Below are 13910 nucleotides of genomic sequence, written 5' to 3'. Positions count from 1 at the left end.
GGGAGACCAGCCGCAAGTCAAGGCATTTTTAAGCCGGTCTATATTGAACTCCCTTAGATTGTGATCTCATAATGCCGACTAATGAGTTGTTAAGTACTCTTAGGCCTCCATTTCATATAGCTCTTTTGAACATATTGATATTTCAATGATCTGCATTTATGTCTAACATGACCAGATTTGCAACAATAAGAACAAGTAGGGGGTGATCTCATCTTAGCCTTAGCTATTAGACTAGCAAAGTCTATAGACTTCTTACCATAGCCTATTCCTCCCTTATCAAAGCTACATTTCTGCATGCTAAGTAGGTTGTTCAATTTATTGCTACTCACATTGAATTTATCGAATGATTTTTCTAGGTGATCTAGGTCATCCTTAAGTCTAAGGTTATCATGCTCCTTAGTTTCTAATTCCTTTTTAAGATTTCTATTCTCTTTTCTAAGAACCTTAGCCATATCAAACATATCTTTATAAGCATGTAAGAGTTCATCGTAAGTAGGTACCTCGTCATCGTCGTCAGAGACGATGTCATCACTCTTAGCCATGAAGCAGAGGTTTGCTTCCTCGTCATCGTCGTCGCTATCACTCCAGGTAGCTAGTAGGGCTTTCTTCTTTCCTTTGTCCACTTTCTTCTTGAGTGGGCATTCATTGGCGTAGTGACCTTGTTGTTGACAGTTGTAGCAGGTCACTTCTCTTTCAGGTTTCTTGTCTTTCTTGAATTTGTTTCCTCGCATGAATTTCTTGAATTTTCTTGCGAGGAGAGCCATGTCATCATCGGCATCTTCTTCGACTTGTGTAGTCAAAGCTATCCCTTTGTGCTTGACATCTTCTTTCTTTGATTCTTTTCTTGTGGACACTTCTAACTCATGGGTTTTTAGGGTCCCATGTAGTTGATCAAGATCATAGGCGGCAGTGTCCACTTTGTTGGATTCGATGATGGCGGTTCTCTTTGCATCTCATTCTTTTGGTAGGGCACGAAGAGCTCTCCTCCAAACTTGCTTGGTAGGATATTGTTCTCCCAATTGTGCTAACTCATTGATGATTTGAGTAAGCCTTCGGAACATGGTGTCAACATCTTCATTGGATTCCATCTCAAATGTTTCGTATTTGAGTTGGAGTAAGTCGATCTTTGTCTCTTTCACTTGGTTGGTGCCTTCGTGACATATCTCTAGCTTGTCCCATATCTCTTTAGCGGATGAGCACATTGATATCCGGTTGTACTCATTCATATCTAAAGAACAATGCAAGATATTCATAGCTTTAGCATTTTGCGAAATTAATTTCATGTCCTCTTTTGAAAAGTCATCCATTCCCTTAGGAATTTCAACCCCATCAACTATTTTCATAGGTGTATAGGGACCTTTCACCGTCACTTTCCATAGGTCATAGTCTACGGATTGGATATATAGGGACATACGATTTTTCCAATACCCGTAGTTTATGCCATTAAAAAGAGGAGGACGATTAGTAGATTGCCCTTGAGCATAATCACTCGCTAGGTTTGCCATAAAAAGGATTTGAAAAGTATTTTCAAATGGCTTTGATACCACTTGTTAGAACCTAATGGGGGGGGGGGGATTTAGGTTCTATTGGCAACTTTAGCAATTTAAAGTGATTATGCAAGTACGCAAGCGGAAGACTTAAGCAATCAAATAATAAGTGCGGTAAATAAATGCGTAATGTAAATAAAGCAGTAAAAGGGATAAGAGATGTTTATGGAAGTTCGACGATAAATCGTTTACGTCTCCCCTTCTTGGTTAAGTCGATTAACCAAGGATCCACTAGCACTTCGAACGTCTTGGCCTTGATGGCTCCAAGGATAGCCTTACAACTTGACACGATCACCGCGCCGATACAACTCAACACTCTTGGCCTTAAGGGCTCCAAGGATAGCCTCAACACAACACTTGGCTTCACACTCAAGTGCTTACAACGATAGCACAACACACTTGGCTTCACACTCAAGTGTTTACAACAATAGCACAACCAACTCACAAACTATTTTTACAAACACTCTCAAATATATCACACAAACACTTTGATAGTGAGAAATTGTTTGCAAAGGAGAGAAGAGATGAGTTGGGATGTATCCAAATGAACTTGGATGGCCTCTATTTATAGTTGGCAAAGTTTTGAATCTGATTTGAGTGCTTGGAGCGTGTGGTAAGAAGTCAAGGAGTGACAAAAAGTGTTCGGCGCCGCTGCCTACATTTTCCCAGCACTGAGCGGATTTTGTGGAAAAATCATATCTTCCAATCTAACCGTTGGATTGATCTGAAATTTGAACTGAAGCTTTAAAACATCTGGATCTTCAATTTTAATGGTAAATATTTGATTCTAACAGTCAAACATTTCCAGTAATTTTCGGAAGTCACTTCATCAAGTTTTCGAACTTGTTCTGTGCAACAAATTTGAAAAATTCATATCTCAATATCCATCCGTTGGATTGATCTGAAATTTGGACAGAGGTTGTAAAACATCCTGAATTTGAATCTGACCGGTGAAGATGTGATTTCGATGTCTCAAACAATCCCAGTTAATTTCTGAAGTTGAATCCTCATAATTTGCTTCATGTTCTGCAGAAATAAGTACTGTGCAATCTTTGTAGAAAAATCATAACTTCATATCTAGCCGTTGGATTGATATGAAATTTTGATATAAGTTTTAAAACATCCTGATATTGATTTTGATCGGTGAAGATTTGATTTGGATGTCTCAAGCACGTCCAGTAATTTTCAGAAGTTGATTCTTCATTCTTCACTACAAGTTCTGAAAAAATAGGTACTGCACAATTTTTGTGAAAAAATCATAACTCCATATCTAGCCGTTGGATTGCTCTCAAATTTGGACAACACATGTAAAACTTCTTTATCACGATTATGACCGGTGGAGATCGGATTTAAATGCCTAGAAAATTTCCAGTAATTTTCGGAAGTTGCTGCTCCATACTTTGGCTTCTTCTTCTCTTTTTTTTTCATATCTCTTAACAATGTTCCATCCATTCAATGAGCAATAAAAGACTTTATAAATACATGTATAGCTTCAAAATAACTTCCAACAATTTATTTGTCAATAAATTCTAATCTGCAAAATCTCACTTTAAATGGTTAGTAACAATTAACCGAGTTTTGTAATCATCAAAACATAATATTATGAGACTTGTTAATGCATTAAAAACATTAATCTCATAACACGAGATTTGTATGCGTTTAAGGCGTAACAAGCCAGCTGGGAAGCGGCCGCAAAATAAGGAGTCAATGATAGACTCATACATTTATATTCCCCCACTACTTGCCGTAGTACCAACTGTGAGTCTCCAATTACTTGAACATTCTTTGCCCGCAAATCTTTGAGCACCTCCAACCCAATGACTAATGCTTCATATTCGGCTTGATTGTTAGTACAAGGAAAATCCAGATTAAAGGACAAGACTGTTTTTATTCCAGTTGGAGATATAATTACTATGCCTGCACCCGCAGTTCCTTCAGTGCTAGACCCATCGAATTTCAATATCCATGGAGGTTCTTCGATCTCATACACAGGGATTTCCACTTCTTCTGGTATTGACTCATCAGAACCTGGATGATGGACTAAGAAATCTGCAATAGCCTGTCCCTTTATGGACTTTTGAGGGCAATAAATCAATGTAAACTCGGTTAATGCTAATGACCATTTGCCAATTCTTCCTGATAACACCGGTCTACTAAGCATGTATTTGACCAAATCAGTTTTTGACACAACAAATACAGTTGAATGAATTAAATAATGTCTCAATTTAGTACATGCATAGAACAGAGTCAAACACAATTTTTCAATAGCAGAATATTTACATTCCACCTCATGGAGTGAACGACTTAAATAATATATATCCTGCTCTTTATTTTCTTCATTGTTTTGGACTAATAAACACCCTATTGATTTCGGAGCGGCTGTAATATATAATTTCAAAGGAACTCCATACCTTGGAGGCATCAATATTGGTGGTTTGGATAAATATTCCTTTATTCTCTCAAACGCTTCTTGGTGATGAACTTCCCACATTAATTCGTCAGTTTCCTTGAGCTTCAATAACTGGGAAAATTCTTTAGTTTTACCTGCCAGATTCGAAATTAATCTTCTTAAGTAATTTATCTGGCCCAAGAACCTCTATAGTTCCTTTTTATTCTTTGGTGGCTTAGCCTCGAGAATGGCTTTGGACTTGTTTTGATCTACTTCAACACCACGCTGGTGCACCAAAAACCCTAGGAAGTTCCCAGCTTTAACTCCAAAGGCACATTTCATTGGATTTAACTTTAGATTGTGTTTCGGCATCCTTTCAAAACTCTTCCTCAAATGCTCCACAAGATCTTCTATTTTGCTTGATTTCACCACAATATCATCGATATATACTTCAATGAAGTGGTTAATCATATCATGAAATATTGCATTCATTGCCCTTTGGTACGTTGCACCAGTGTTCTTTAATCCAAACGGCATCACAAGCCATTCGAAAGTACCAATAGCTCCTGGATATCTAAAGGCAGTCTTTGAGGTATCTTTTTCATCAATTTTTATTTGTTTATACCCAGAATAACCATCCATAAAAGACAACAATTCATTGTTGGTTATGGAGTCAATGAGCATATCGGTTATTGGCATCACATATATATCTTTTGGAGTGGCTCTATTAAGATCCCTGAAATCAATACAAACTCTCAACTTCCCATTCTTTTTAATTACAGGAACTACATTTGACAGCCATTCCGCATATCTGATTGGTCTAATGAACCCTGCTTTCAACAATTTCTCTATTTCATCCTTTACCTTTGTTTCTACTTGTTTAAACATTCGCCTTGATGGTTGTTTGTATGGTTTGAAATCGTTTTTAATAGGAAGACGATGTTCCACCAAATGCCGATCCAACCCTGGCATGTCTTCATAACTCCAAGCAAAACAATCTTGAAATTCTACCAATAACTCTTTCATCATGATCTTCAACTCATCAGTGAGCAACGCACTAACATATACAGGTTTCGGATTATCCAAATCTCCCAAGTTCACTTCCTCTAACGGATCTTGAACCTGAGGTTGGTGATCCTCTAGCTGTGATGGTACATATGCGAGATCTCCCAGCTGTAATTCCTCAAAAGAATCAAGTTCTTCTTCAAAAAATTAATCTCTGACCCATTCACTTCCCATAATAAACTATCACGTATCAAGTCAATTGTTTGCTGCACTTGGGCTTTCTTGATGGAGGTTGCAGCTACCTCTAGTTCCACTTGATGGAACTCAATCATCAACACCTTCAATAAGTGGCTGGATCATCGGCCTAGGAGGGTCTTGAGAATTTTATTAAACATTTCGTTGGTTTCCAGTGTCTCCATATACACCGATTTAGGTTGACCACTTTTGTTCTTTCCATAGAATTTAATTGGCCCAAAATCACCATTGTAATACCTGGATTCAACCACACTGGAACTCGCCTGGAAAGGTTGTGAATCTGCTTGTACAATCTCAACATCGTCTCCAATCCAAAACATCAGGAATTGATGCATTGACGAAGGTATACAATGATTTGCATGGATCCAATCTCGGCCTAACAAAGCCTGAAAATTGGCAGAAGAATTGACCACAAAGAATGCTGAAATCGATGTTTTACTTCCCACCAAAACCTCTGCGGGGAAAACTCCAATAGTTTTAGTAGCTTCCCCAGTGAATGCTGTCACAGAAACCTCTGTAGGGATAAGATCAGTTTCTTCTTTCCCAAGGTTCTTGAACACCCTTAATGGTAAGATATTCACGGCAGAACCATTATCAATTAAAACCCTTGATATTGGGTGACCATTTATATGGGCCTTGATATACAAAGGTCTGATATGCTTGATCATCTCAATAGCAGGTTTCTCAATAACCACTCTTTTTGGTTTATGAGGTTCTTCTTCTATAGTAACACCATGACATGGTTCTTTAGAAACCTCGTCTTGCATTAAGTCCACTCGATCAGCCGGCTTCTCCTTGGATTTAAACATATCTGGTAAAATCACAGACCCAGTGGCACAATCCACCGATATGGTGAATTCGCCAACTAGGAAACTAACTTGTTTCTTGATACTTGGTTCCTCATCAGACAACAAATCATCATCCTCAAATTCTTTGTCTTCTGTTGCCTTTCTACCAAATTTACTTTTATTTGGTATAGATGGTTCTTCTTTCGCTCGGCGTGCCCTTGCCTTCTCTCGTAAAAGCCTTCTTTTTTAAGTTCTTGTGAGCGGCAAGGAAAATTTCTTATGACGTAACAACTGCCATTGTCCTTCAGGTTGCACATTCGGTGGAACAACAAACCTCGGTTTATCCTTTTGCAAATCTCTATTTCATTGACCACAGTTCACTTTCGTGGACAATGGCCTACTGGTTTGATGATATGCTCTTGTATGTTGTGGAACCCACTTGTTGCCCCCTGAGCATGTTCGCCTGGAACTATCAAAAGAATTCCTTGGCCTATTGGCCATGGTTCTTTCTCTATGTTCCTGAATTCTGTCATTATTTCTACGCCAATTGGTCTTATTTGTGTAGTTTCCTTTTCTGACCTCAAACAGCATATCTTTGGGAACCCAACCTTGCTTCACTGATTTCCTCATATGCATCTCTTTGTCTCGCCGAAACTCCCTTTTTTGGTTGATGATGTTTCTTAGATCCGGAGTACAGACGTTCACGTGAGCCACTGGAGGAAAAGGATCCTTGTCTATTAACATGGTGTCCTTCTTTTCAGGAAACTTCAGTATTCCCTTCATAATCCTATCCTGGACAATGTTCCTGAGAGCCCAACAAGCATTAGTGATATGATTAAAGGAATTATGATACTTACAGTATTCTTTTCCTTTCTGTTCCTTTTTCTTTGGGATACGATGATCTGTTGGAAAAATGATAAACTTTTCCTTGACCAGGAAATCAAAGATCTCTTCTGTCTTTGACACATCAAATGTGTACTGTACGGCATTCTGGCCTTGAATTATTGAGGAACCTGACTTTACTGGTTCTCCTGCCTTGTACTTTAAAGATGGACATACAACGGACCCTAATTTACCTACCTCTGCCAATGAAACATTCTCCACGTCTTGATAATAAGAACCAACAGTAGTTTTCTTTCTTCGAGACTCTTCTTGCAGGAGCTATTCATACTCAGCCACTTTCGCGGCCATTTCATAGAAATCACGGAATTCAGTTCCCTGAAACTTCTTTCTCAACTCAAAGTCTAATCCTCTTTGGGCCAATTTGACGAATTCAAGTTCTGGAAGGAACACTTTACAATGGCTCTTTAATTTCTTGAATCGTTCAATGAACAACCATGTTGTTTCTCCAGATTTTTGGGTTAATCGGGATAGATCAGCAATACTAGTCTCCGGTTCTGTTCGGTAGAACTGAGTATGAAACAACTTTTCTAACTCATGCCAAGTAAAAACAGAGTTCCTTGGCAATTGAGTGTACCACGTAAAAGCTGTTCCAGTAAGAGTATTCGGGAACAACCTCATTTTAAAGAACGGAAAATTTTCATAGTTAGCCAACATACCACATCGAATGGTGAACCGTGCTATGTGTTCCGTAGAAGATTGATCATCATCTCCTGAGAACAATGTAAAATCAGGTACCTTGAAGCCTTTGGGGTAAGGATTATTAATGTTAATGATCTCTGGATAAGGCTTGTGGAACTCTGGCCTAACCATTGGCCTAATCCCTGGTCCATACAGATCCTGCACCATTTCCCTCAATATATCCTTATCCATTGGTGCTGGCCCAGTCAAAGGGTGAGAATAAGTATTTGCCCCCCGAGCAGTCATCATGAAATAAGGTCGAACAAACGGTTCCTCATACAATCGAGGCTGAGCACCTAGATTTGTGACTGCAAAGTTCTGAATAACAGGTCTTTTTACACTGGTTCGTGGGTTTGGGGGAACTCTCCCCCATTGTTCTTCTTCACGTCGATGAGGAGGCGTATACCTTTCATTTTGATAAACAAAACCAGAATGTCCATGGCGGCAAAAATCACCTGTCGGAGACCCTCCATTTGAACCACCACCTTCGTTTGGTTTATAGCTCTCTTCCACCATTTTCTTTGGATTAACTGTTGGTTCTTGTGTAACAGTAACCTTAGGAACAGACTCCCCACTGGATTTAATCTTACTCATCTCGCCTCGCATAAACCCCATGGCTGAAATCACCATCCTATAGGCCTCTTCCAGATGTTCCATGGTGCTTGAGACCACTATATCCATTTCTTCAAATTTTTTCGATATTACGGAATCAAACTGCTCAGCAGGAACCAACAACCTTTCTGGAATTCTATTGAGACCTCCATCATCGTTAGTTTGGTGAATGTTTTCAACATTTTCACCCTCAATGTGCATTATTTCTGCATCAAGAACTTGTGAAACAGAACCCCCTGCACCATCTCCCTGTAATGACTTGCCATCACCTTTCTCTTGATCTCTACGGTTCTTCGGTGCCATAACGGTCCCACTGGGCGTGCCAAAAATATGTTTGCACACAAAAATTGGCTCGAGCGGGTTAATTGCAGGCGTGCCAGGCACGTGAGTGCCAAATGAAAATAACAAATGAAAATAAAAATCTAACTTCTAAAACCAAGCGAAAATGAGTCCCGGTTTCATCGTCGGTCTCAAGTCCACCGGTAAACGCCAAAGAACTAAAATAAAGTAAAAGAAGAATTATTAATAACAACCGAATATTGATTCTTTGCTACTAAAAATTCAAAATGCCAAGTGTTTGCCCTACTAATCACAAAAGTAAATGCTGTAATAGTTCGAGGAACTCAGCAAAAATAAGCTAAATATGTACGCTAAAATGTCTAAAAAATGACAAGATGAAGGTACGAAATTTTTGCAGAAAGATTGCTGAAAATACAGAGCTTTTTGAGAGCTATGTGTTGATAAGATGATGTCTGTCTGTCTTTCCCTTCAAACGGCTCATTTGTTCTCAATTCCATAACTTCCACCCCACTATCTCTCAACATGGGCCATGTTCCTTTTAACTGATTTTTGACTTGGTCATCCCTTTTAAATGTAACTTTTCCTTCATTCCTTGCTGATGGATTTTCGTCTTGTAGGCTTCATCTGATGAGCCAAACCATTTGGGCTGCATGATTTTTAAAAACTGGGCCAAGAAACTTCAATTCATATAATATTTCATAATATTTCATTTTATGGGTTAACAGTAATATGGTCAGAGTTTAAATCGCAATTTTTTTCAATATCATATGGCGCACCCCTTTACAAAAATACTAAAAATATGCACGTTACATATACCAAAGCCCGCCACGCTTAATAATTGCATAGGATATATTTAATAATTCTCTAATTCGAATAATAATAATAATAATAATAATAATAATAATAATAATAATAATAATCAAGATTTTTGGATCCAATACCAATTATTGATTTCAAGTGTTCGTTTGCGTGAGCCAAGGCCCTTCACATATTAGAGGGAAATCCCAAGTAAAAAGAAAGGTGTATTGTTTTTTCCCCCCTTTAAAATAGTGTTTGTGGGGTAACTTTTTGCTGCATTATTGGGAAACAAAATAAACATTAAGTCAGAGAAAGAGCATATGAATGTTGCTAATTTTTGGAAAATAGTAATCTTGAAAGTCGCGAGAATGTTTGATAAAGCTGGAAACGGGACGAAGCTTGCCCATATTCGAGAGAATATTATTGTTTTCTACTCCTCTTTATGTTCAGTCCATCTGTACGGTCAAACTTCTAGACCTCGCACATGCTTAGAAGACATTTTGTTTCTCTTTTTTTGCGAAAATGATAAAATTTATATGTGAGACGAGAACTAAAACGTTATCTCTTTGGTGTCGAGAGAAAAATTGCAAGGGATGGATTAGTATTTCATAAGCGTTGAGCTTCTTTTGTTTCTTAATTAGTTTGGCTTCGAATAGTTATGTGGTTATCGTCTAAGTGTCGACTGTTTTTCCTAGCGAAGCTTCGATAAGATTCAAAAAATATTATGATCTTCCAACTCCGTATGGGATTTCAAAAGAATAAGTGGAAGTTTAAAAAATTAATGATATTTTTTACGACACGAAAAATCTTATTATAAGACGGTCTCACAAATCAATTTATAAGACAGCTTTTTTATTTGACTCTCGATCCATAAAAATATATTACTTTTTTATGTCAAAAAATATTATTTTTTATTATAAATATGGATAAGGTTCAAACGTTTTATGATTATAAATCCATGAGACTATGTTAGATAAGACATATATACTCTTATTCCTCTAACTTGGTCAATAAAATGGTCATGATTTCCAGGGGAGTAAATGCAAAAAAATAAAAATTAAAATTTGTGGGTGTATAGTGCGATTATATACCTCTATAAATTTTTTTAAAAAATAAAAATAAAAGATGATGATGATGATAACTAATGTAACAAAAAAAGGCGAAAAAATGAGTGACGAAAACTTCACAGGCGACAATCAATCATTGCTTTTTAGTTTGTGGAACCTTTGCATGCTCTAGATTTGCACGAGTATTTGTTTTGGGGCCCCTAAAATATATAAATCTGATCCGCCAAACTTCATTTTTTTAATTAATAATACGTATATTAAATAGGAATCCTAGATTTATGACCCAATTCAACTTTTTAGTCAACTAATTGAGCCTAAGTCGCATAAGCTATAACCATCTGAAAATGTAAAAAGATAATGATGTTACATTTTCGAGCCATGCTATATGTAGTAGTTATTTGATTTTTTTTTTTATTTAGCAACTACTGTCTTGAAAGTTGATGATATATATTCACAATTTAATATTTTAAATTGTAAAAAAAATTTATCATATTATTATTTTTAAAATCACTTCATGCTATTATTTTACAATTTATAAAAATTCTACACCCTTTAAAAATTGATGATTAGATAATTTGAAGAAGTTTGTGATGAAATTACAGTAATAGCCGTTAATGCGTTTTCACACAAAAAAATTCATCCTTATTATCCTAAAATAATATTTTTTTTCAAATCTCAAATCTTATATTTTTATATATTTAAAAATTCAATCATGTATTTATTATATTTAAAAAAAATTAGATAGTCAATTATTTTTCATAAAAATATGAAAAAATAAATAATTTAAAAATAACAAAATTATCGTATTTATAATATTTCAACTGCACACGAAAGAACACTAGTTTAAATTTAAAGAAAAAAAAGTGTCCCATAAAAATGACTAAAATACAATAATAGTTTTTACATATATTTTTTTTGAAGAAATAAAAACCAAAAATATCAACAGAAATAAAAATATTTTCTCTCCCACATTTTTGGGAGAATTTTTTGCAATTTTACCCGAAAAAGATAGTGGTCACTAACCACTCGTAGGTTATCACTTGTGAGTTGTGAACTAGTATATATGATGAACTCAAAAGTCAAATCACCATGAGAATTTTATCTTTTTGTTTTTAATTTCCCAAGAAAACATTAGGTAATATAAGTAATTTTTAAGAGTTATATTTATTATAACATAATAATATCAACATTGTTCAATCACGAATCAAATCGCATAAATCCATCTAATTTAACTTCAATTTATGAACGAGTCTAATCCGATTCAACTTTTAAAAATATTTTAAAATCAATTAAAACCACCATTTAAATTTCTTTAATCTCCAATTCGAAAAAAAAAATTAAAATTAAAATCCCACTAACAAAATCGCGAATTTCACCTATTTAAACTTTATTATATTTGCAAAAGCGATCACTCACCGCTATATTAAAAGCTACAACAAATTATAACAATACAACTCAAATATATTTTTTAAATTATACTACAACACCCAAACATCACATTTCAATGGTTTTCCCACAATATTATTATACTCATAGGATGAAACATGTCGTCACTATTCTTCAATGCATATTGGGTAAGTCATCTTACTAATATTATAAATCGCATTGAACAAATTAAATCATGATACATGCTCGTCTAAAAAATTATTGATGCGATTATCGTTAGTTAAATATTTACTTATTTCATCGACTCATGGCAGACGATAATATTATATGATTTCAATTCATGAGACTGAGGACCAGAGTAGGATGCCGTAAGTAGTCAGAGGTGTGACATCATACCCAAGAATAGCTAACACCATTGGGTGTGGACCTATATCTATTACTCCACACCACTTTCCTCCAAACAAATCCTCCATTTTCTTCTTCATCTTCATCTTCTACCTCCACACACACAAAAAAAAATCCAGAAAAAAGATAAAATTTTGCAGATGGGAAATTGCCAAGCCATAGATAATGCGACTCTGGTAATCCAACACCCTTCGGGCAAAGCCGATCACCTCTTCAAGCCCGTCACGGTCGGAGAAGTCATGAAGATGAATCCCGGCCATTACGTGGCCCTCCTCCTCGCCACCACCCTGTATTCCTCCGCCTCGGCCGCGGCGGCGGCCGCTGAGAAGGACTACGCGAGTAGAGTCAGCAACAGCGACGTCCCACTTCGTGTCACGCGGATTAAGCTTCTCCGGCCGGCGGATACTATGGTTCTCGGCCATGTCTACCGCCTCGTCACCGCCCAAGGTCTCTTCCCTTTTCCCCCTCCCGGAAGAATCTCGTTCTTTCTGTTTTCTTGGTTTCCGAGTTTTTTTTTTTATTGTTGATGGATTTTTTTATGGTGATGTTTTTGGCAGAGGTGATGAAGGGATTGGGGGCGAAGAAGCTAGCGAAGATGAAACAAGAACAGCAGCAGAAGCAGAAGATTGCAGGGAAGCAGAGTTCTGATTTTGATGCAGTTGTTCGGAGAACTGAGGTGGAGAAGACAAAGCAGGTAATTCTTTTTTTTTTTTTTTTTATAAAGTTTCGAGATTAATTAATTAAATAATTGTACTGTTAAGATACTCTGTGTTTCTTGTTTAATAGAATAACTATTATAATAATAATTGGGAATATTTTTTTTTTAGCCTTTATTCCTCTTGTGCTAATTATTTGTGGTTGGATTTAGATCTAGAGATCTTGAAATCTTCTGTTACTAAATAATTGATCTGGGATTTGATTCAAGGCAAAACCTGTCGTTTATTTATGAGTAAAAATTTGATCTTTTTCCACACAAATCAAATTTTGAATAATTTTTGAGGTATTAATTATTGTTTTTAAAGCACAAGAAATGCATGAACAACAGCTCATTTTCCCAATTTTATTTTATTACTTCTAAAAAAATGTGTCTTGTTTTGTGGTTTTATATAGCAGGTGAACCATGGCAGGCAAAAATCAAGAAACAACACATCTGTAAATGCTGCATCAAGACACAGAACATGGCAACCAGCATTAAATAGCATCTCTGAATCTGCAAGCTGATTCTGTCTTTTTATTTTCAGAAAAAATATTTTTCTTCCCTTTAATTTTTTTTTTTTTGGTGTTTTCTACTCTTTCTGTCTCTATATTCAGATTCTGAAGATTAGTTAACTTCTTACCCCAACCCCAAAAAACCAAAAGAAAGAGAGATTAATTGCTGCTGATGTATCAGAGAAGTTAACTTCTCATGTAATAGAAATCTTTATTTGCAATCTTCTCCTGCTCTCTTTCTTATTGTTCAATCACCATAATACCTTATTTCACCGTCGCTTTGAAATTCGTATTCAACGGGAAGAAACGATATGTGCGAGTTGCTATAGGAGTTCATTGAAAATCGTAACCTTACATTTGAACGTATGCAAAACTGAGTGGTTATTGTTAATTAATCATTTGTGCTCAGCTTGAAGGTTATGATAAATATCAATCATATGCATTGAATATATGTTAAATTATAAGGCAGTAGGAGTAAGACATTTGAAGTATGACTTGTGGCTACTAGACCCTACCACCATTTTGGTCCGAGGGCGTGAATCGACGTCGGAACTATCTCTCAATCATA

The 13910-nt window shown here is 36.3% G+C and overlaps 1 protein-coding gene across 2 annotated transcripts; it reads left to right on the top strand.

Moving 5' to 3' along the window:
* Window positions 1-12129: 12129 nt before the first annotated feature.
* LOC140866056 (uncharacterized) lies at window positions 12130-13566 on the top strand. Of its 2 annotated transcripts, none has more exons than XM_073270923.1 (3): window positions 12130-12580; window positions 12691-12827; window positions 13244-13566. In XM_073270923.1, exons 1-3 carry the CDS (start codon window positions 12274-12276, stop codon window positions 13352-13354), a joined length of 555 nt encoding a protein of 184 aa, XP_073127024.1. In that variant the 5' UTR covers window positions 12130-12273; the 3' UTR covers window positions 13355-13566. The 2 variants fall into 2 exon arrangements, with proteins under 2 accessions (XP_073127024.1, XP_073127025.1); XM_073270924.1 differs by having other exon boundaries at window positions 12136-12580; window positions 13247-13566.
* The last annotated feature ends 344 nt before the right edge of the window (window positions 13567-13910 follow it).

The sequence above is a fragment of the Henckelia pumila genome, chromosome 4, assembly GCF_033568475.1.
Source record: "Henckelia pumila isolate YLH828 chromosome 4, ASM3356847v2, whole genome shotgun sequence".
In the NCBI taxonomy this organism is placed as follows: domain Eukaryota; kingdom Viridiplantae; phylum Streptophyta; class Magnoliopsida; order Lamiales; family Gesneriaceae; genus Henckelia; species Henckelia pumila.
Note: the sequence above shows the minus strand (reverse complement) of the source record. Positions and strands in the feature narration are given on the sequence as shown.

Bases quoted from the DNA above. Each gene is read 5' to 3' on its own strand.
- LOC140866056 (XM_073270923.1), top strand. From the start codon at position 12,274: ATGGGAAATTGCCAAGCCATAGATAATGCGACTCTGGTAATCCAACAC. The intron at 12,581-12,690 runs GTCTCTTCCCTT...TGTTTTTGGCAG, and splicing joins CCGCCTCGTCACCGCCCAAG to AGGTGATGAAGGGATTGGGG. The intron at 12,828-13,243 runs GTAATTCTTTTT...GGTTTTATATAG, and splicing joins AGGTGGAGAAGACAAAGCAG to CAGGTGAACCATGGCAGGCA.